General features: G+C 25.4%; 1 protein-coding gene across 1 annotated transcript in view; it reads left to right on the forward strand.

Moving 5' to 3' along the window:
• Nucleotides 1-22,880, forward strand: part of LOC107436834 (Mediator complex subunit 1) — a 29,675-nt gene that overhangs the window by 795 nt on the left and 6,000 nt on the right. Inside the window, exons 2-20 of the mRNA XM_043047419.2 lie at nucleotides 751-875; nucleotides 2,762-2,840; nucleotides 2,938-2,995; nucleotides 3,180-3,315; nucleotides 5,637-5,665; nucleotides 6,797-6,941; nucleotides 8,858-8,936; nucleotides 9,029-9,086; nucleotides 9,275-9,410; nucleotides 11,783-11,811; nucleotides 13,426-13,497; nucleotides 13,620-13,694; nucleotides 14,834-14,901; nucleotides 15,015-15,101; nucleotides 16,374-16,488; nucleotides 18,548-18,678; nucleotides 19,767-19,873; nucleotides 21,596-21,776; nucleotides 22,456-22,551. Coding sequence (XP_042903353.2) covers nucleotides 751-875; nucleotides 2,762-2,840; nucleotides 2,938-2,995; nucleotides 3,180-3,315; nucleotides 5,637-5,665; nucleotides 6,797-6,941; nucleotides 8,858-8,936; nucleotides 9,029-9,086; nucleotides 9,275-9,410; nucleotides 11,783-11,811; nucleotides 13,426-13,497; nucleotides 13,620-13,694; nucleotides 14,834-14,901; nucleotides 15,015-15,101; nucleotides 16,374-16,488; nucleotides 18,548-18,678; nucleotides 19,767-19,873; nucleotides 21,596-21,776; nucleotides 22,456-22,551 — 1,806 coding nt within the window. The remainder of the gene's footprint in view (nucleotides 1-750; nucleotides 876-2,761; nucleotides 2,841-2,937; nucleotides 2,996-3,179; nucleotides 3,316-5,636; nucleotides 5,666-6,796; nucleotides 6,942-8,857; nucleotides 8,937-9,028; nucleotides 9,087-9,274; nucleotides 9,411-11,782; nucleotides 11,812-13,425; nucleotides 13,498-13,619; nucleotides 13,695-14,833; nucleotides 14,902-15,014; nucleotides 15,102-16,373; nucleotides 16,489-18,547; nucleotides 18,679-19,766; nucleotides 19,874-21,595; nucleotides 21,777-22,455; nucleotides 22,552-22,880) is intronic.

The raw sequence follows: 22,880 nt of genomic DNA on the forward strand, positions 1-22,880 counted from the left end.
TTAGCCTTTATTTATCCCATGTGATATTGTCATATTCATATTATTATAAATGTTATTATCCAGTAAATATAGTTTAATATTTCCTGTATGGTTGATTTTTTTTACAAGTATTAGATTTATTAGATCTAAATAAATTTGTATTCTAATTCCTCATCCATGAGAATTGTCAGGTTATAGGAAAGAATTTAACACCCTGAAATCCTTTAATTATATCTTTAAATCTCTTATGTAAGAACTAATAAAACACAATGTTTCTTTTAATTATTGTGTAAATTTTTTTTATTTAAGCTTGTAGTAAAAGTATATTATTAATGTAATGTAATTAATGTATTAGTATTTAATGAGATCTTATAGGAGAGTTTTAAAATTACTATTTACCACGGCGTTTTATAATTGTAAATAATGGGGTTAACAATTTGAAATTTTCGCTTTGCATTGCTATTGCACTATGGGTTATTATGAAGCGTTATGTTGATAAGTTATTTTTCTATAGTGTTATTACTATCAATATAACATGTTTGGGTATAATTAGAGGAGGTAATTAAATGATGGCAGATCTTTAAATGGCTAATCATAAATTTTTGAATTATTACGTTCATTTATTTCATTCTTGTTATCTGAAAGCTCTTAGTTTTGTGGCAAAATTATCAATACTATAAAAATTACATTTTATTTTTATATTTATGAGATTTCACCTGTAAAACATTATTATATATGTTAATTTATCCTAAAGTTTCTTCATCCTTACAGAGGCACCTTGTCCTGAACCAGTAAAAGAAAGTTCATTGGAAACTTTAATGGAAAAACTGAAATCTAAAGCTGGTCAGTATCGATCATGGATGGAGATGTCAAAGTCTTTGAGAGTTGCAGTAATGGTATAACATGTTGTTATTTTAAATATTTGTTCTCTAATATTTAACCATACCTTTCATTTGTGTAAATTTAGAACTTATGGAACTAAATTATTTACTAATAGCACTTTATATTTTATTTTTAGAGTTTGTTTAATTAAAAGAAACATAACTTTTTAGAAACAAGTTATTTTTCACCAACTATTGAATATTTTTGCTGTTTTTGGTAAAAGGTATATCATAATTATTAAATGAAAGAAGTGCCATATTTTATACTGACTAATTAGAATTATTTTAACATATGAGGATATATCTAAAATTTTAACTTTTAAATGTTTTATTTCTGTATTCCTCTATGAGTCTGTTAAGACCTTTATAAACCAACTGATTTTGCGCTACAATTTCCTTGAACAATATCAGCTATATTTGTGATATTTTATTATTTTTGTTATAATAATTTAATACATTCTTTTTTATTATGTATAGACATCAGTAATATACAATTTTTCTATACAAATTTAAGTCAAACTGAGAGTAAATTTAAGCTTTAATACTACTGAAGTATTTCAAAGATATATTTCCTAGAGGTTATCTGATGTATGACTACCTTAATTCGTAAAGTTCTTATAGTTATAACTTTAGAAAAGTGAGTAAATAGTTTGTTATAATAAATTATGATTGTAAATGTATGTACAGTACAGAACCCGTTATCCGGAAATCAGAAAACCGGAATGAAATTCGATAAATTTTCCCGCAATTTTTTAAATAAAAACTTTTTTTTCTTCAGAAGATTTTAGGATTTTTCTTTCTTTTATGAAATATGTAATATGTTTACCTTACCATCATTTCAGAAATAATCATTAGTGTATTACCTCATCGTTTTTTCTTATTTTTAAGATTATTTCCCCAAATTTTTTTTTTTTAGTTAGGTTTAACACTGAAAAAACGGCTTTTTTGTAGCGATTCAGAAAACTGGAAAAATCAGTTATCCGGAATAGCAATCGTTCCGGATAATCGGTTCTCTACTGTATATATTTCTAAAATAGGGCAAAAAAAGAAAAAAGCTTTTACTAATATTTGAAGTAACTTTTAAATTTTTTTAACATTTAAATAATTTTTTTATGCAATTCTAATTTCAGACCTAGCTTTAATTTGTCTTTTTCTTTTGCCTTTCACTTAAGAAAATATTGTGTTTTTAAATAGTTTTAAGTAAAATATATAGAAATTTTTTTTTTTAAACTTTTAATTTAAAACTTAGTTTGCCTTTGAGTTAAAATTTAAACTCAAAGTAAAAATTTTAAGGTAAATAGCTTGTAGAATTTTTATTACATATTTTCAATGAGTTTTAAGATAAAAATCTGCGAAATGTTTTAATTTATATTAAGTTCAAACTAGTCTTATCAAATAATTGGAAAATTCATTACACCTTTAACATTTTATTACATTTCATTTTATTAAAAAAAAAATTCTTAATTTTATATCAAAAAAAGAAAAATTTGTATTCAACTCAAAATGTCATCTTATTAAAGTTTTTGTGCTTCAATTATTTCCTATTTTAATAACAATTTCAATAAATATATATTCTTCTGTGTTCTAAAAGGTTTGAAAAAATGCTTATTTTTAGCAGTGTCTATCTATAGTGATTGAGTTGCATGTTCCATGATGCTTTTCAAATTAATATTATAATGCAAAATAAAATATTTAATTTTTATTCTATGAGTTACTTTTTATTTTGTTCTAGTTCATTAAAGGTATGGAATAAATTTTACAGTTTTAATTTAAAAAAAACATGAATAAGCTTGTCTATTCAAAAAGAAAAAAATCATTCTCTCTCACAATTGCAAAATAATAATAATAAATTAAAATCAGAAAAATACAAAAAACCAAATTGCTGTCTTTTTCATTCAAAGGAAAAACGCCATTTGATGAATGCTAGTGACCGTTCTCAGTTGCAGAAAGTATTGGACACTTTACAAAAATCCATTAAAGGTAATAATTATAACCAATTTTAATATTAAACATTTTTGCATTTTCAAAAACATTCTTCAATTTAATATTTGGTTTAAATCTTCTTTTTTTTTAATAGTTACCTCTCTGCGAAGCATGATTGAAAGATTAGAAAGCATTAGTAGACAAGTTCAAGGGTGAGTAACACCTGTTCTAATTACTTAAATTATTTAATTGTCAAAGTATTGTTACATTATAAGGTTCTTAATGATTAAAGCTTTAGTTTATCTATTAGTCATTTTTTTTTACTTCAGTTTAGTCTATGCCTTATATTTCTCTGATCATAGTCTGTGACTTCAGTATATTTTTCTTATTTTTCAGGGTAAAGTTTTCTAACCGCTATCCAACTCCTGAGTTATACCTTTTTAATGACATGTTCTACGTTGAGATACTTTTGGAAAATAGTGGTGCTGTGAAAGATGTAAAGATTAATCATCAAGCTGACCAAGCATCAACAGTAATATCCCTTATTTTTTTCATTCATTTAATAATGATATAGTGTTCAAAGAAAAAGTATTTAAATTTATTAACATGCTTAACTTTTTCTTGATATAGTAGTTAGTTTTTACTCAAAATATTAGTTAAAACTATCTCTTTAACCGATGAATATGTTAATTTTGTATTTTCTGTTTTTTTTTTGTTTTTTTTTTTGTTTTTTTTGATAAAGGTGGCTTAAAAAATACTCATTCAATGCTATTTTACTTTTTGCAACTTCATATGAGTTTTAAATATCAAACTTGTGATTTTTTACAAAATTTAGTAAATTTTTAAGAAAATAGTTTTCTGTAAAAAATTACTATGTGAAGCTGGAAACTCTTGAGAAAAATAAGCTGTCCAATTATTTTGCAACTTTATGTAATTTCATTTTTTTAATTGCAACATGTGCCTAGAATATGTACCATTATAAAGTGCATTAAACCATTTACAATTAACAATTATTTGCTTTTTCAGAATGTTTAAAAAGTTTAACTAGTTCTTAAAAGGAATGTATTAACTGTGTTCAATTTCACATATCTCCATTTGTGACAAAAATGGACGAATCATTAAAAAAAAAAAATTACTTCAATTTTGATTTTTTTTNTTTTTTTTTTTTTTTTTTTTTTTTTTTTTTTTTTTTTTTTTTTTTTAGAATAGTATAGCTAAAGAGTATAGAATGTATTGAACAACATAGGACTACAAAATGTCATACGTAATAAGGTGTAACAAATATTATGAATGACCAAAAAATTATGAAGTAGTAGTTGCTCAGTTATTAATTTGTCGAAAATATTTCCCTGTGTAACAAAAATAATTAAGTATCTGAAGCTGTGTAAGTTTTGTATTTCATTTAAATTGAAGAGGTTAATTCAAAATAATAATGATACTTTGCTTTGACATTACTGGAGTAAAGGTACTACTGTATAATACCTAAATAGTTGTTTGTTTTATAAGCTTGTATGTTTGTGCTTATGGTAATTTTTACTTGGTTTTTATGTAAGTGTTAACTTATGTTTTATATTAGGCATAAAAAAAATTTTTCTTTTCAAAACTGAAAATAAAATTTGGTTTTTGTTCTTAAATATTTTTTCACAAAATCGCTTAGAAACACAGTGGCAGAATTATGGTGACATTGTTGCAAAATGTTTACTGAGTTATTGCAGAAGGATTTTTCCTTTGGGAAACAAAAGATTTTACTTTCTTTTCTGCAGAATTTTTCAAAACATTTTATCTTTTCTTCAGATTTATATTCAAAATATGCCTTTCTCATGCATCGGAGTGGGAAAAAAAATGCTTGTGATTTTTTATTCTCATTGGAGAATAATGAAATAAAAAAAAAACTCTTCCCTGTGGAAATTTTCGTTTGAATTTTTCATGTAGTTATTACTACTGATTTTCACATAGCTTTTAAAATCCGATATTTATCACAACAACTAAATCTCGAAATGAAAACACGCATTTAGTAACCCCGTTTTGAAGAATCTGGTTCACGTAATTTCATCATCTATCTTTTTCTTTTTTCTTTTTTTTTTTTGCAATTACTGTTACTGATTTTACTATTTTATTTTTTTAATGTGATGATGAATTATAAAATGCCAAAAAGGAAATAATTAGTGTGTTATCTTTCTACAAAATGTGAGAATATCGCCCATAATATTAAAATTAAAAAAAATCACATATTCGATTTAAAAAAATTATTTTATTTGATCCAAGTTTTATTTAATTCTTTTGAAGTTAACGCTTCTATTACTTTAAATTAGTAACATGTATGGTTGTTATTTTTAAATATCTTGCAGAAAGATATTAAGAGAGGTATGTCGCAGAAAGCCCGAAGAAATTCTAGCACAGGGCTTAGAAAGAAGTGAATGCTTATCTTTATTATCTTATGTTTGTGAATTATATTTTGGTTTTGACTTCAATGGAAGTTTTGGTGTAAATAAAAAATAGTCTAAGCAATTTATTTTCTTGTTTGCAAAGATAGAGTTCAAAGAGTATGAAATAAATTTTTTTTCCATACTTGTTCAGAATATAAAAAGTTTTTACAAAATATAAATAGCTTTTCTTTTCAATATTATTTTAATTATATTTCTGAAATAATGAAGTTGTAAACAACTTTAATATAGATCTATGGTCAGGAAATGAACTTTTACTCGACTTTTGAAAATAAACTTATAAATGTTTTAAAAGAGTTTTTATGTGATGACTTGGTTTAAGATTACTCTGATTTTTAAAGTTAATGTGATTATGTATTTTAATTTACGTAACATAAAATAATTGTTTTTTTTTTTTTTCTATTTTCAGACTTGTCCCGAACTTGTCAAAGTCCTGAAGTAAGTTTTTTTTTTGTTCGTTTTTTGCAAATTTTTTAGTAGCCATCTCTGAGTATAGAAGATGGATGCTTAATCATCCTTGTCTTCAAGGAACACACAAAAGATTATAATGTTTATCAAAATTAATGTTTTGAAATTATTTAACATTAAATAGATATTGACAAAAATAATTGTATTAAAACATTGAAACTTGTTTTCAAATTTTTCTTCACCGGAATCTGTCTTAAACTTTTATTTCTATTATAGTTATTGCTGTATTAAACTTTACATCAAATTAAATGCTTGTGTTGAAGTTTTAAACCAAATTTTATCTCTCAAAAAAATATTTTTGAAGTTTATTGAAAAATTGCTCTGCTTCTTGATTAAATTATAACTGAAATATCCTTTTCTGTTTTATAATGTGTGCCTATTTGTAAGTTTAATTTATTTTGTTAAAATGGATTAAAAATAAGGATGATGTTTTGAATGTCAAAAGCTAATTTTCGATGGGGTGTAGCAGTTTAATGTACAAAACTTTAATAAAATGGCAAACCATTTCAAAAATTGTATAATGTTTAATATTTTACTAATATAATTTAATATTAAAGTAAAAATTTAAGTATTTTTTATTGAATAAAATTCAATTTTTATCTTAAAGACATGAAGTACTTCCTTCATTCTCAAGATTTTTCACCTTTCTTTTTTTCTGTGGTTTTTTCTTTTTATCCTGGCCTAGTTTTATACTATATTTTGTTTGAAAGTAAAGCCAAGTTTTGTTAGAAGATAACCTAATTGCTGAAAGTTTCTTTCGTGCACTAAAATTTAGTCATTAGTCCAAAGTAAATAAAATTATTATTAGTTCATAAACATTTTCACTGGTCTGTTTACCTGTCTCTATAAGATTTTTTTAAAAAAGAAAGTTAATCATTTAATATAGTGAGATAATTATAGTGAATTTTAAACTGAACTCAAATTTTTGTCTTAATTATTTTTGCAAACTCATTCTTGTATTTTTATTTCATGTTTTTTTTTTTTNTTTTTATCTGAAAGCTCTTTGTTTTGTGGCAAAATTAACAATACTCTAAAAATTACATCTTATTTTTATATTTATATGAGATTTCTCACGTAAAACATATATGTTACTTTATCCTAAAGTTTCTTGATCATTACAGAGGCACCTTGTCCTGAACCAGTAAAAGAAAGTTCATTGGAAACTTTAATGGAAAAACTGAAATCTAAAGCTGGTCAGTATCGATCATGGATGGAGATGTCAAAGTCTTTGAGAGTTGCAGTAACGGTATAACATGTTTGTTTTTTTAAATATTTGTTCCCTAATATTTAACCATACCTTTCATTTGTGTAAATTTAGAACTTATGAAACTAAATTATTTACTAATAATAGGACTTTATATTTTATTTTTAGAGTTTGTATAATTAAAAGAAATATAAATTTTTAGAAACAAGTTATTTTTCCCCAACTATTGAATATTTTTGATGTCTTTGATAAAAGGTATATCATAATTAATTATCAAATTAAAGAAGTGCCATATTTTATACTGACTAATTAGAATTGGTGAAACATATGAGTATATATCTAAAATTTTATTTTTTATATGTTTTATTTCTGTATTCCTCTATAAGTCTGTTAAGACCTTTATAAACCAACTGATTTTGGGCTTCAATTTCCTTGAACAATATCAGCTATATTTGTGATATTTAATTATTTTTTTATAATTATTTAATACATTCTGTTATATTATGTATATACTGACATTTTGTGAAGACATCAGTAATATACAATTTTTCTATACCAATTTAAGTCAAACTGAGAGTGAATTTGAGCTTTAATACTACTGAAATATTTCAAAGATATTTTTCCTAAAAGTTAACTAATGTATGACTTCCTTAGTTTGTAAAGTTCTTATAATTATAACTTTATAAAAGTGAGTAAACAGTTTGTTATAATAAATTATAATTGTAAATATATGTATAAATTTCTAAAAAAAGGGCACTAAGAAAAGAAAAAAGCTTTTACATATATTTAAATTACCTTATAAATAATTTTTTGATATAATTCTAATTTCAGACCTAGCTTTAATTTGTCTTTTTCTTTCGCATTTTACTTAAGAAAATATTTTGCTTTTTAATAGTTCAAAGTAAAATATAGAAAAAGAATTTTAAAGTTTTAATTTAAAACTTAGTTTGTCGTCCTCAAAGTGAAAATTTCAAGGTAAACAGCTAGTAGAATTTATATTACAGTAGGGAACCGATTATCCGGAACGATCAGGACCATCGCTATTCCGGATAACTGATTTTTCCGGTTTTCTGAATCGCTACAAAAAGCCGTTTTTTTTATTGTTAAACCCAACTAAAAAAAATTTTTTTTTGGAAATAATCTTAAAAAGAAGAAAAAACGATGAAGTAATACACTAATGATTATTTCCTATATGATGGTAAGGTGAAAATCTTTCAAAAAAGAAAGAAAAATCCTAAAATCTTATGAGGAAAAAAAAAATTTTTTTTAAAAATGGCGGGAAAATTTATCGAATTTCGTTCTGGTTTTTTGGTTTTCCGGTCTTCTGATTTTCGGATAACGGGTTCTGTACTGTACATATTTTTAGTGAGTTTTAATATAAAAATCTGCAAAATATTTAATTTATCTTTAGTTCAAACTAGTCTTATCAATTAATTTGGAAACATTTCATTACACCTTCGACATTTTTTTACAGTTTGTTTGTAGCCTTATGAAATTTTTTATTTTATTTAATATCACAAAAAAAGAAACAGCAGTCAAATCAATCTCAAAAAGCCATCTTATTAACATTTAAGCTTTTGTGCTTTTAATTATTCCCTATTTTAATAACAATTTCAATAAACATATATTCTTTTGTATTTTTAAAGGTTTGAAAAAATGCTTGTTTCTAGCAGTGTCTATCTATAGTGATTGAGTTGCTCGTTCTATGATGCTTTTCAAATTATCATTATAATGCAAAATAAATATTTAATTTATATTCTATAAGTTTCTTTTCATTTTGTTCTAGTTCATTAAAGGTATGGAATCAATTTTTCAGTTTTAATTAGAGAACAAATGAATAAGCTTGTCTATGCCAAAAGGAAAAAAAAATTCTCTCTCAAAATTACGAAATATCAATAATAAATAATTAAAATCAGAAAAATACAAAAAAACCTAATTGCTGTCTCTTTCATTTAAAGGAAAAACGTCATTTGATGAATGCTAGTGACCGTTCTCAGTTGCAAAAAGTATTGGACACTTTACAAAAATCCATTAAAGGTAATAATTATGACCAATTTTAATATTAAACATTTTTATATTTTCAAAACATTCTCCAATTTAATGTATGGTTTAAATCTTTCTTTTAATAGTTACCTCTCTGCGAAGTATGATTGAAAGATTAGAAAGCATTAGTAGACAAGTTCAAGGGTGAGTAACACATGTTCTAATTACTTAAATTATTTAATTGTAAAAGTATTGTTAGATTATAAGATTCTTAATGATTAAAGCTTTAGTTTATCTATTAATCATAGTTTTCTTATCCCAGTTTAGTCTATGTCTTATATTTCTGTGGTCATAGTCTGTGACTTTAATATATTTTTCTCTTTTTTTTTCAGGGTAAAATTTTCTAACCGCTATCCTACTCCTGAGTTATACCTTTTTAATGACATGTTCTACGTTGAGATACTTTTGGAAAATAGTGGTGCTGTGAAAGATGTAAAGATTAATCATCAAGCTGACCAAGCATCAACAGTAATATTCCTTATTTTTTTTCATTCATTTAATAATATGTAAAAATTAATCATCAAGTTGACCAAGCAACAACAGTAATATCCCTTATTTTTTTCATTCATTTAATAATGATATAGTGTAACTATTTTACTATTGATAAGAAAAAGTGTTTAAATTCAGTAAGGTGCTTAACTCTTTCTTGACATAGTTATGTGGAATAGTAGTTATTTTTAACTAATATTTTGAGTAAGAACTATCTCTTTTACTGGTTAATATGTTTTGTATTTTCTGTTTGTTTGTTTTCTATTGATAAAGGTGGCTCAAAAAATACTCATTCAATGTTATTTTCTTTTTGTAACTTCATGTGAACTTTAAATATCAGACGTGTGATTTTTTACAAAATTAAGTAAATTTTTAAGAAAATAGTTTTCTATAAAAAATTACTATGTGAAGCTGGAAACTCTTGAGTAAAATAAGCTGTCAAATTATTTTGCAACTTTATGTAATTTCATTTTTTTAATTGCAACATGTGCCCAGAATATGTACCATTATGAAGTGCATTAAAACATTTATAATTAACAATTATTTGCTTTTTTATAAATGTTTAAAAAGTTTTACTGGTTATTAAAAGGTATATATTCACATCTCCATTTGTGACAAAAATTGACGAATCATTAAACTAAAATAAAAAGAAATTGCTTAAATTTAATTTTTTTTTTTTTAGAATAGTATAGCTAAAGATGTATAAAATATAGTGAACATAATTGAAAAAAAAAATTTTTTATTTCCATAGTGAAAAATACCAACATATGACTACAAAATGTTATACGTAATAATATGTAGGTAACAAATATTGTGGTAGTTGTTTAGTTATTAATTTCTCGAAAACATTTCCCTGCGTAACAAAAAAATTAAGCTTCTGAAGGTAAGTTTTGTATTTTGTTTAAATTGAAGAGGTTGATTCAGCATAATAATGGATCTTTGCTTTGATATTACTTAAGTAAAGGTACTACTGTAAAATACCTAACTAGTTGTTTCTTTTATAAGCTTGTTTGTTTGTGATTTTTGTGTAAGTGTTAACTTATGTTTTATATTAAGTATAAAAAAAATTGGTTTTTTTTTTTAATAAACTGAATATAAAATTTGGTTTCTGATCTTAAATATTTTTTCACAAAATTGCTTAGAAACCCAGTGGCAGAATTGTGGCGACATTGTTGCAGAACGTTACTGAGTTCTTGCAGCTGGATTTTTCCTTTGTGAAATAAAAAATTTTGCTTTTCTTTTCTGCAGAAATTTTCGTAAAATTTTATCTTTTCTTCAGAATTATATTCAAAAGATGCCTTTCTCGTGCATCGGAGTGGGGGGAAAAATGCTTGTGTTTTTTTCATTCACATTAGAGAATAATGGAAAATACAAGAATAATGAAGTAAAAATTTGGTTTTCTTTTCTATGAATTTTTGTTCAAATTTTTCATGCAGTTATTACTATTGATTTCCACATAGCTTTAAAAATCCGATATTATTTATCACAACAACTAAATTTCGAAATGAAAACACGCATTTAGTAACCCCTTTTTTGAAGAGTCCGATTCGTTTGATTTCGTCGTCTATCTTTTTTTCTCGACAGTTACTGCTACTGATTTTACTATTTTATTTTTTTAATGTGATGATGGATTATTAAATGCGAAAAAGGAAATAATTAGTGTGTAATCTAAAAAGGAAAATAATTAGTGTGTTATCTTTGCAAAATGCGAGAATATTGCCCATAATATTAGAATAAAAAAGTTACATACTCAATTAAAAAAATTATTTTATTTGATCCAATTTTTTTTATTTAATTTAATTTTTTTTGAAGTTAACGCTTCTATTGCTTTAAATTAGTAACATGTATATTTGTTATTTTTAAATATCTTGCAGGAAGATATTAGTATTAGAAAGGTATGTCACAGAAAACCCGAAAAAATTCTGGTACAGTGAATGCTTATCTTTATTATCTTATGTTTGTGAATTATTTTTTGATTTTCACTACAATGGAAGTTTTGGTGTAAGTAAAAAATAATGTAAGCAATTTATTTTCTTGTTCGCAAAGATAGAGTTCAAAGAGTATGAAATAAACTTTTTTTTCCATACTTGTTCAGAATCTAATAATTTTTGCAAAATATAAATAGCTTTTCGTTTGAATATTATTTTAATTATATTTCTGAAATAATGTGGTTATAAACAACTTTAATATTGATCAATGGTCAGGAAATGAACTTTTACTTGACTTCTGAAAATAAACTTATAAATGTTTTTTTGCAAGTATCTGTAATAAATGTAAACTTTGTTATTATGTGATTATGTATTTTAATTTACATAACATAAAATAATTGTTTTGTTTTTTTCTATTTTCAGACTTGTCCCGAACTTGTCAAAGTCCTGAAGTAAGTTTTGTTGGTTTTTTGCAAATTTTTTTAGTAGCCATCTCTGAATGCAGAGGATGGATATGTAATTATCCTTGTCTTCAAGGAACATACAAAAGATTTATAATGTTTATCAAAATTAATGTTATGAAATTATTAAATAGAAACATAAAAACATTGAAACTTGCTTTCAAATTTTTCTTCACCGAAATCTGTCTTAAACTTTTATTTGTATTATAGTTATTGCTATATTAAACTTTACATCAAATTAAATGCTTGTTGGTGGAGTTTTAAGGCAAATTTTATCTCCCAAAAAAAAAAAAAAAATCTTTTTGAAGTTTATTGAAAAATTGCTCTGCTTCTTGATTAAATTATAACTGAAATATCCATTTCTTTTTCTGTTTTTCTTAACTTACAATATGTGCCTGTTTGTATACAAAGGCTAATTTTAGATGGGGTATAACAGTTTAATGTACAAAACTTTACTAAAATGGCGAGTCATTTCAAAAATTGTATAATGTTTAATATTTTACTAATATAATTTAATATTAAAGTAAAAATTTAAGTATTTTTTATTGAATAAAATTCAATTTTTATCTTAAAGAGAGGGAGTTCTTCCTCCAAAATGAAATTCTTCTCAAGATTTTTCACCATTCTTTTTTTCTGTGGTTTTTTACTTTTTATCCTGGCCTAGTTTTTTCTATATTTTGAAAGTAAAGCCAAGTTTTTTTAGAAGATAACCAGATTGCTGAAAGTTTCTTTCATGCACTGAAATTTAGTCAGTAGTCCAAAGTAAATAAAAATTATTATTAGTTCATAAATATTTTCACTGGTCTGTTTACCCGTCTCTATAAGATTTTTAAAATAAGAAAGTTTGTGATTTAATGTGTAATATAGTGATATAATAATTATAGTGAAATTTTAAAGTGAACTCAAATTTTTTGTCTTAATTATTTTTTCAAACTCATTCCTGTTATTTTATTTCATGTTTTTTTTTTTTTNTTTTTTTTTTTTTTTTTATCAATTTTATGCTAAGTGAGCAATTGTTTTCTTTCTTAAAAAAGAATTGGATATTGGACTGCCAACATCAGAATATTTTTTATTCAGAAGTTGAGCATTTTTTTATTTTATAGAAATGCATGAAAATTATATTTTTAAACTTTATTATTTTTTTTTAAATTAACTATTCTGTGTGAGGAGAATTTGTCCTTAGTTTGTGTGATTAAGTAAGGAACAGTTGTTTCAATTTTATTTGGAACATGTTTTAAATACAAATGTACATTTAATAATTGAGGCTTTAATAATAAAAATATTGTATTTAATCTTTTTCCCCTAATAGTATGAAACGTCACCTGGCACTGTTTCAGATAAATTATATTTTTATGCAAAACATAGTTTTAGACAGCACTGTTTGGCTTATAGCTATATCCCTAAAGAATTTCTATTTTGGATTATAACATTATGTCTCTAGAATGCCAATCCAGATTAAAATTAGCAATAATTTATGAAAAATTGTTGAATGTTTTATTTTAATAATGCTTTCAGCAGTTTAACAACTTTTGAAAGATGTAAATAATTTGGAACTTATTTTAGTTTTTGTTTTTTAAATTATTTTTACGTAATTTAATTTTTTAGAGCTGGCAACTTCTCAGAATTTACTAAGCATATGGAAGGTTTAGCATCTATTTATCAGCTAAATGCAGAAAAGTAAGTGCCATTCTAAATTGCTGTTAGTCATGTAAAATATATTTTCTCCCTTAAACTTTAAAAATTAAAATATCAACAAACTTCTTGTTATGAGGTGTAGTTATTTGTGTTTATATTTTTAGAATGCAGAAATCACAAGCATTTCTTGCTCTACAAGCATTAGAAACTGATCTTGGCAAATTAGCTCAGTTGAAAAGGTAAAAATAGCTCCTTATTTGTGATATTTTTAATAATCTGAATACTATCTTGCTTGTCTTCTTATTTCATGAAAATGACTAGATGTGTTTTATTTATAAAATAGATTTGTACGTTTTCCTTTCAATTGATGATATAATTAGTCAAAAAGTTATTGGATGATTCCACTGTGTTGTCTCGCTTGTAAATTATGACGTTAAATAATATATTGGTAAAAAAGAATTTTAAAAAATAGATCTATGCTTGAAACAGCTTAGTACCAAATGTCAACTCATAGAATTAATTTTATTCATGTTCACAAAAAAAACTCTGTAAATATAAACGGCAATGCCATCACTCACTCATCACTAATTCTCATACTTTTTATGAGGTTAGAAAACTAAGTTTGGAACAAAAGAAAAAATATTAATTTCAATATTTTGTAATTATCTACACGATGTGATAATTAGCCTATTTCACAGTTATGGTAATTAAAATGTTTTTGCCAAGATAGATGTCTCAAATTTGGTTCATTCATATTTTATCATATTAAAAGACAAATTCAAAATTTTCATTTTGATATTTGCAATTATCAGGGTAATTAACCCTAAATTGACAGTAATGCTAAGTAACACCTTTTTACCAAATAGAAGTCTGAAATTTTAACAGTGTTTTTTATGAGACAAATCCAAAGACTAAAGTAGCTTTATTTCAATATTTTGTGACGATTGGGGTAATTAGATTAATTAACAATTAGGCTAAGTAATATATTCTAACAAATTACTACTCTCTGATTCGCACCTAACTATGTGAAATGCTTAGGATTTAGGAACAATGCTAACGAAGACAGTCAGAACAAACATGGAGTTACAAAGCAATTAGTTTTTGCTAGCGGCTAATATATATTTATGTAATGCTAATAAAAATATTACTTCTAATTGTCCTTACATTGTAGAATCATTATTATTAAATCTTAACTTCGAACTAGTTAAATTTAAAACTATTTTATCACCACCCTTGCATAGAGTATTAATAACTTAGAAGTTTTCAAAATTGTTACATTTTTTCTTTGAAATTAAAATTTTTTGTAAAAATTAATTTAGTAATTATTATTTTAAATTTAGAAAAATCATAATTATTATTATTATTATTTTTTGTATAGCTCAAGTACTGAACCTAGAAATTTAGTACACAATTCTGCTGTGGGAATTTTACAGAACAGACGAGGAGGTGAGATGTCACTTTATTTATGTCAATTAAGTATTGTTAGTCAATAAAGCAAACTGTATTATCTTAACTCCTATTTATTTATTATATAATGCTGGTATGTTTATTATTTACAGGCTATTCTCTGAAGCTAACCTACTTTATTTCCCCATATGACCTCTTAGATGTTGAAACAAAAGCCTCTATTCCTTTGACAATTGAAAGTAAGATAATTTTATAAATGAAATTATCAAAACAAGTCTATGTAGGTTGTTTCACTACAAATCTTTATTAATTTTGAATCTTATTCCAACATTCTCTAAACGTTATCTTGTAATGTTTGAAAAAATTATTGAGTCCAAAAAATATGCATTCTTACGAAATCAAATGCTCTAAATCCAATACAGTGATATATTGATGTTTATATTTGCACAAATTATTATTTGTAACAAGTGAAGAATTTTTTATTTTCTGAAAAATTTGTTATTTGGAGATAGGAATAGCATAGTAATGACACTTGTAAATGCATAAAATCAGTGCATTTCAATGTTTTTCTGTTCGGTGTATATTTTTGCCTGCAATGCTCATTCTTTACTAGCCCACCAATGTAGTTTAGTTATTCTTTCGACTCATGACAGGTACAATGGCAAGCAACTGGGAAAGGCTGCTACTTTCATGAGTAGTTTAATTTCTATCCTGTTCGATTTGTTGTTTCAAAAATTTTAGGACTCTTAAATAACATATGTATATATATATATATATATATAATGAGTAGTTATATTTTTCTATTATGAAATTTTATAAGGGTTCATATTTTTTACTAATTTTGGAATATGAACTCAAATTATATATAATGGAGATTAGTTGTATCAAAATTTAAATTGATTTCTTCGTACAATTTATTTACAATCATTTTAGTCATATTAAAAACTAAAGAATTGCCACATTTTTAAAAGGAGGAACTAAAGGGTCATTCGAATGTAAAGATGTTTAACTGTTTTTAAAATTAGTGAAATGCTATAATTAAGAATATTAGGCTTTGATTAAAGAAATATTAAGTTTAATTACAATTTAAATATCCAATGTTATAGAATATTCAATCTTCAGGGTGGCTCTCAATAAGAATTGATTCTAATTTATAGTTTAATAAATCCTTGAACATCATCCCTATCATTTTGAAATAACTAAAATAAGAACTATGTAACTAAAATCAAATTACTGAGTGTGCTTTATAAATAAAAATATTTTTTGATTTCTATTTCACTTTATATAGTAATTCTTTTTATTGGAAATTCTTATCATAGTTGTAATTTGGAAAACATGTTACTGAACATTTATGTTGCTGCTCAAACCTTGCTTTTTGTCCAAAACTGGTGTGGCATATTTAAATTTTATATCAAAATGTATAAATTAAAATCTCTCCCTAAAAAAAGACACCCTATTCTTGGGATATCTGATAAGTGGATAGTAATTGTTATAATTTTTGTTTTATCTAGCTGTGATAGAGAAGGGTCTAGGGCAGTCTGTTACTGTGTGCATTGAAAGCTCTACTGCTCATAAGCTCCAAACTACATCCCTGATTACTGTCACTAAGACTGCTGATGGCAGAAGGTATAATTATATTCTTGAAACTTTTAGAAATTTTTCCTCCTTCTTACTGGTAATCTAAAACTTTACATCCTTACACATTAAAATCTTCACATCCTTAATCTTATTACATCAGTTTCAACCTTATTACATTTATCATTCAGTTTAGGTTAATATTTGTAATGTTAAATGTTTCTGTATCTTTCTATTGTTAGAAAAGTTCTGAGTACTTTTTAGATTTATGCATGTTCCAATACGGTTTCTGATTAGGGATTTTTAAAAGTTGACATTGTGGTTGTATATTTTCCCAAAACATTAAAGGAATTTTATTTCTTTTTTGAGGAGGGGGGGGGGTCAAAAGCATGAATTTTAATTTGCTTAGCAATTAATTTGCATTGCAATTTGCTTAGCAATTAATTTAATTTGCTTAATAAGCAGCAAAAACAAATGTATATGAAATATACCATTTTATTTTTCCAGTATCTACATAGTAATCTAATCCAAAGATGGGTTGAAATTGAATCTGTGTATTTGTACGAGGGTTGCTATTTATATTTCTGGCCTTGGCAACAGTAAGTGTTGCTAGGCGACCGCAGACGATTTTAATCGAAAGTTTGATATTTTTAAACATAAATTCAGCAGACGATTTACCATTATAGCTTCATTTGTGTTGTTGACAGTAAATTGAAAAGTTCTTCTCTTTCAAAAAATGGAATTGAATCTTGAACATTTTTGTGCCTTTATTTTTCATAACTTTCGACGTGGATTGTCAAGACAAGAGTGCTTTGATGAACTTAATTCTTTATTCAGCGATAAAGCGCCATCCTACAGCACTGTAAAAAATTGGGACAACGAATTTAATCGTGGTCGATGTTCGATCCAGGACAAATCCCGTGCAGGTCGTCCAAAATCCGTTGTTGTACCAGAAAANGTGGATGAATTGTAATAATCTTCTGTTATGTAATAAACTACCGTGTGATCTGTTTTTTATCCTAGCAAAATCATATATTACCCCTAAAATTTACCTAAAATTTTTTGAAAAAAGTTTCTAAAATTACCCTAAAATTTAAAAAAACTTTGCTGCTACCCTGCATGTTCCAATACGGTTTCTGATTAGGGATTTTTAAAAGTTGACATTGTGGTTGTATATCTTCCCAAAACATTAAAGTGATTTTCTTTCTTTTTTGAGGGGGGGGGGTCAAAAGCATAAGTTTTAATTTGCATTTAGAGCATGAATATAAAACATTTTAATTTAGTTAGCATAACGTTTTGAATCTGAAGAAGCAGTAAAAACAAATGTGTATGAAATATAACATTTTATTTTTCCAGTATCTCCATAATAATCTAATCTAAAGATGGGTTGAAATTGAATCTGTGTATTTGTAGCTTCTGTGAAGCCTCAATGTTATGTTTCTGAACTTAAAAACTAATATTTCTTTTATATTAATTTTTATATAGGACTTTTTTAAAAAATTTTTAAATTGCATTTTAGACTCAAAAAGGAAAAGAGAAAGTTTTGGAGTCATTACATGAGACCTAAATGCTTAAAATGTTTAAGTAAATATAGGACAAAATTTTTTAAAATTTGAGTTGAGAAAAAGAGTGTTTGAGGTATATCCTATTGCATGTGTGTAATCTAAATTTTATGTCATTTAGTATTGAAATATATATTGGTTTAAATCGAGAATTAATGGCGTGCAATTTTGTGTAGTGAATGAGACTCAATTCATATGTCCAAAGCCTTGCACTTTTATGAATCTAGATGTTATTTATGCACTGATGTATAATTTTTTTCCCTTTAAAGATCTACCAAAATTGAAACTCTTTGCAAGTTTTAGTGAATAGGAATAGGAAGAAAAAAAAAGAGACTATCCTTATAAAGAAACTTATTCAAAATTGTTTAAATTTTTTATTTTCTATTTGTATTTACATTTTTTTTTTTTTTTTTTTTTTTTTTTTTTTTTTTTAGACANTTTTTTTTTTTTTTTGTGCATTTCATTTTAATGCAGAAATGTTATTTTTGTATTATATTGGTTTTATCAATATTTAAGTTTGTCTGATTTATCATGTTTTTCTTATTTAGTCAACCACAATTTGCTGCCTTGAGTAACTTAAACAGCACAATTTTACCTGCTCATTTTGTATTGAAATTACCCAAACCAATTCCTATGGCTACTAGTTTGGTCAAAGATATTCAGAGTGTTACTAATGCTAGTAAGTATGTTCTCAAACTGTATGTTTGTCGAAGTATGTTGTATTTGGAAGAAAAAAAAGTTTATGTCATTTTTAATATGCCTATTAAATAACGTTGATTTGTTTGAAATTGAAACTTAATTTTTAAATGTTTTAGTTATATTTTGTTTCGTATAATTTATTTATGTATTTAAATTGGTGTACATGTGGAAAAATTACCAACTTGCATGGAAATGCTTGTTCACAAAACCAGCTCTGTCTACTACTAAAGAAATAATTAGTTTTATTTTGTAAGCTTTAACCTTTTTTTCCTTCTTTTTGATTGATTTAAGAAAAAAAGATACCCTTTCTTAATTATTTATTTTTTACCATGTTTTTTTGGTTATTTTAAAAAATTGTGTGTGCTATTAAAATAAATTCCATTTTATCGAAATTTAAGATATCTAAATAATGAATAAAAACTAAATCATCATTGATTGCGTAAAAAATATTTTACATTTTTGTAAAATTGATGCCCTAAAATTTTCAAATTTTACTCCAAGATCTATAATTGCATTGGTAAAATAAACTTACTTATTATTATATTAATTATATACTTTAATCACAAAATATTATTTGTTTTTATAGTAGATATCAACTTTTTAGAGAAAACAAATATCAATAATGAGGCAGTTGTTGAGATAGAAAAGTGGAACAAGCATAGGCTGAGCATCCTATCAATTCAAACGAAAACTGAAATTCTTTTTTACAGTTTTATTTATCTTGTAACAACTATATGTCTTTGCTCACTTTGAAGACATGAACTCAAATTTAAATGTTGGAGCAATATTTATTTTTTCCTGTGAAATTTCTGTGAACTGACTGTGAGCTGGTTTTGATAACAAACACATTTAATTAGTAATTTGATACAAATTAGTTCATAAAATTAATATGCTGTAAAATAATGCAGAAACCTTTTTTTTTTTAATGTTGTTGTTGTAATGTTTAACCAACTGAAGCAGGCAAGTTTAAATCTAATCATATTTCAATGGTTTACCATATTATTATGAAAGAAAGATATTATAAATTAATGAACAAATTTAAATGTGAATTTTTTTCTTTATGTTTAGAAATCCCTGACTGTGGTGACTTATCGAATGCTCTACCCTTATTATCTGTCATCATTAATGATGCCTCGAGTGGTAAACTATCCGCAGGAGATCAAGGTTTATGGGTTGTAAGTAATTACTCTTTCAATTTTTAAAAATTGTAGGGTTCATTCAAATAGCTTTATATAAAATAATGCCATAATATCATACCTCAATAGTCAGCATTGTTTAGAAGGGAGACTGAAACTCTATTTTTAACTCTAAGATCTTAGTAGTTTTCTATTTTTATCTGTTTTAATAAGCAATTTGGGTTGAATGATTGTAGAATCTAATTAGTGTGGTCCTCGCTTTAAGATTTATTTATTTTTTTGGCAGAAATTAAGCTTAGAAATTAAAAATTCAGCTGAATAGTATCTAACTTGTTTTGTATGTAAGTTCTTAACTATTTTTTTACCTAATTTACTCAATTTAAATGAAATTTTTAAAGCTTGTAATCAAGTAATATTATATAATGGAGATTAATTATAGTTTTATTACCTAAAACAAGCAAAAGCTACTCAATTATTTCTAATTAGTATACAAATGATTAAAAATTATTAAATAAAAGCTTATACCAATTGCTGTAATACTATGTATGACATACTAGTGTGGTTATAGTACTGACCTGGCCCTACTACTAGTTAACGTTTAATATTTTATCTTTCGAAAAGCACAAGTAGTACATTCACTAACATTGATGTACAAGCATTAAATAATATTTGTTTAGATTTATAATAAATGTGGTAAAAAAATTTAGAATACCAATTTTTTCCAATCACTAGTATTTTTAGATCAAAGTATCCATTGTAGCAAATTAATCAAAATTTTAAAAATATACTACACTCTAAAGAGTTGATGATAATGAAATAGTTTATTATATCTTTGTTAAGTCTGATGGGTATATCATTGTTGAAAGTTTGTCGTAATGTTAAACAAATGTTTAACACTGTGCATAAAAAATAATCTAAATTACAACGTGAAAGCAAACTCTAAGAATGAAATGGTTTTTATAACTTTTCTTCAACAACTGCATCATATCTTTAACAAAATCCAATAATAACAAAGCAGTTGATATTTTTAAGCTTAATCCTGGTATGTGAACATGGTGAATCTGGCGACGTTTAGAAGGATGATAAAATCTGTATTTGTAGATTTGGTAAGATTCAGTGGGCTATTGCTTTTTAGTCATTTTGCGTTTTTGAATTGCAAAAAGTTGCGTGTTGAGCGTCAGCGCATCTTTCTTTCAAAATAGTGTTCAGCATGTAACATATACTAGCATTTGACCTATTTTTTATGTAAATTATGTTTAAAATTTATTCTTACTTAATATTTATGTTTTTTTTTTAATCTATGTTAATGATATATTCATTCATATGCTTCCATAAGTAAACATTTAAAAAAAAGATGATTGGGCATGTATCTTGTAGAATAACATTCTCAGCAGGGTATGTAAAAATTTTAGTGGTTTTAGAGCCCTTGTACTTTTACATTAAATCATAGTTGCAAAGATTTAAATATGTGTGCTTATAAAAATGGTTTTTATGCAGGCAATCTTTGTGATAGTATACAATTACTAAAACTATAATAAATGGTACAAATTTCAACTTTTAAAAATCTCCCTTCAAAAAACAAACAAAAAAAGGAAGACTACAAAATGACTACTATAAAATTGACCTTATGTGTTTAACTGTGAAAATATTTTGCTAAAAAATAGTTTTAATTGTCTTTCAGTTTTAGAATTTTTTATCATGAAAAAATACCTTAAAGTGATGTTTTTTTGCTAATATGTACATATATTTTATGTATTTCAGACATTGCCAGATCAGCATCACTGTTATTTCTTGAATTCCAGTTCCGATTTGCAAGGAGTTATGGTTTCATCCATTCCTTTCACACATCCCACACACGTGCCTCAAATATTAGTTTTTTTGCGACAGCAAATGCTTTTTAATACTGTGATCAGTAGTTGTATTAGACCATCAAGTAAAAAAGGTATTTTATAATTTTCTTATACATCTTTTGATTTTGTGTCTGATTCATTGAAAAATTTACTAGATTTTTTGTTAAATCTAATTTTTTTCGTCGTAAATCTAATATTAAAGTCAAGCAGAATAATTTGTTCATATAAGCTTAGTTGAAAAAATATTTTGGCTATTTAGGACTAAAATAAAAACTTGATAATAATCTTAACACAGATTGCTAAGTTATCGCTTTTCTTTTAAAATGTTATATTTAATTACTTTTCTCCAACTCACTCAAACATGAGATATAACTACATTTAGATTCTTTAAACTTCAAATTTTATCCATGTATGAGTGTGCCAACCTCCAGGTTTAAGGCGGAAACAAAAATTTTGTCCAATTCCAGTTCAATTATGCTAAAACTGGGCATAGTGTGAATAATGATGTTGAATCATGTCTCGCCTAATCAAGCTAGAGCCATCTGTTACAAGCACGTTGCTGTGTGCAATGTAGATGCTCACACTTCTCATCAGAGATTCCATTTTCTGATTGACTACTTTTGAGATGGACAGTATTTGTTGAATTTGAAACAATTTGAGTTAAATGACTAAAATTGAAAGGATTTAGAAAAATATTTTTGCTTCAGTTTTTTAAGTTTATGCTCATTTCATATTTATATTTCAAAATTTATTTGTGATATATTTGCTTAGATGCTGAGTCTCCATTCATGTTTGAAGGAATGGCATATTCTACCTCTCATATTCTTGTATCATTTGAGCACCCTTTAGAAGAATCTTTGGCCACAGGTAAAGCACTTTATCGCAACACTTTTATTTTATTTTAACCCTCATACCATTCTGGAGTATGTATCTTTATTAATGTTTGAAATAATTTCTTATGGCTAACCTTATATGTTGTTTATTTAAAGTTATGAACTACAGTACACTCTCGATTATCCGTGTGCAGATTATCCGGTTTGAGGATTATCCATGCTCATTTCGGAGTCACACGAAAAATATAAAGAGAAACATTTTAAAGATTAAAAAAAAATTTATTCATGAAGCAATATTCGTTAGTGGATTGAAGTATATCGAATATCAGCAGCATGGTCAAAGGTAAAATCGTCTACTTTATC

Source organism: Parasteatoda tepidariorum, chromosome 3 (assembly GCF_043381705.1).
Source record: "Parasteatoda tepidariorum isolate YZ-2023 chromosome 3, CAS_Ptep_4.0, whole genome shotgun sequence".
Taxonomy (NCBI): Eukaryota; Metazoa; Arthropoda; class Arachnida; order Araneae; family Theridiidae; genus Parasteatoda; species Parasteatoda tepidariorum.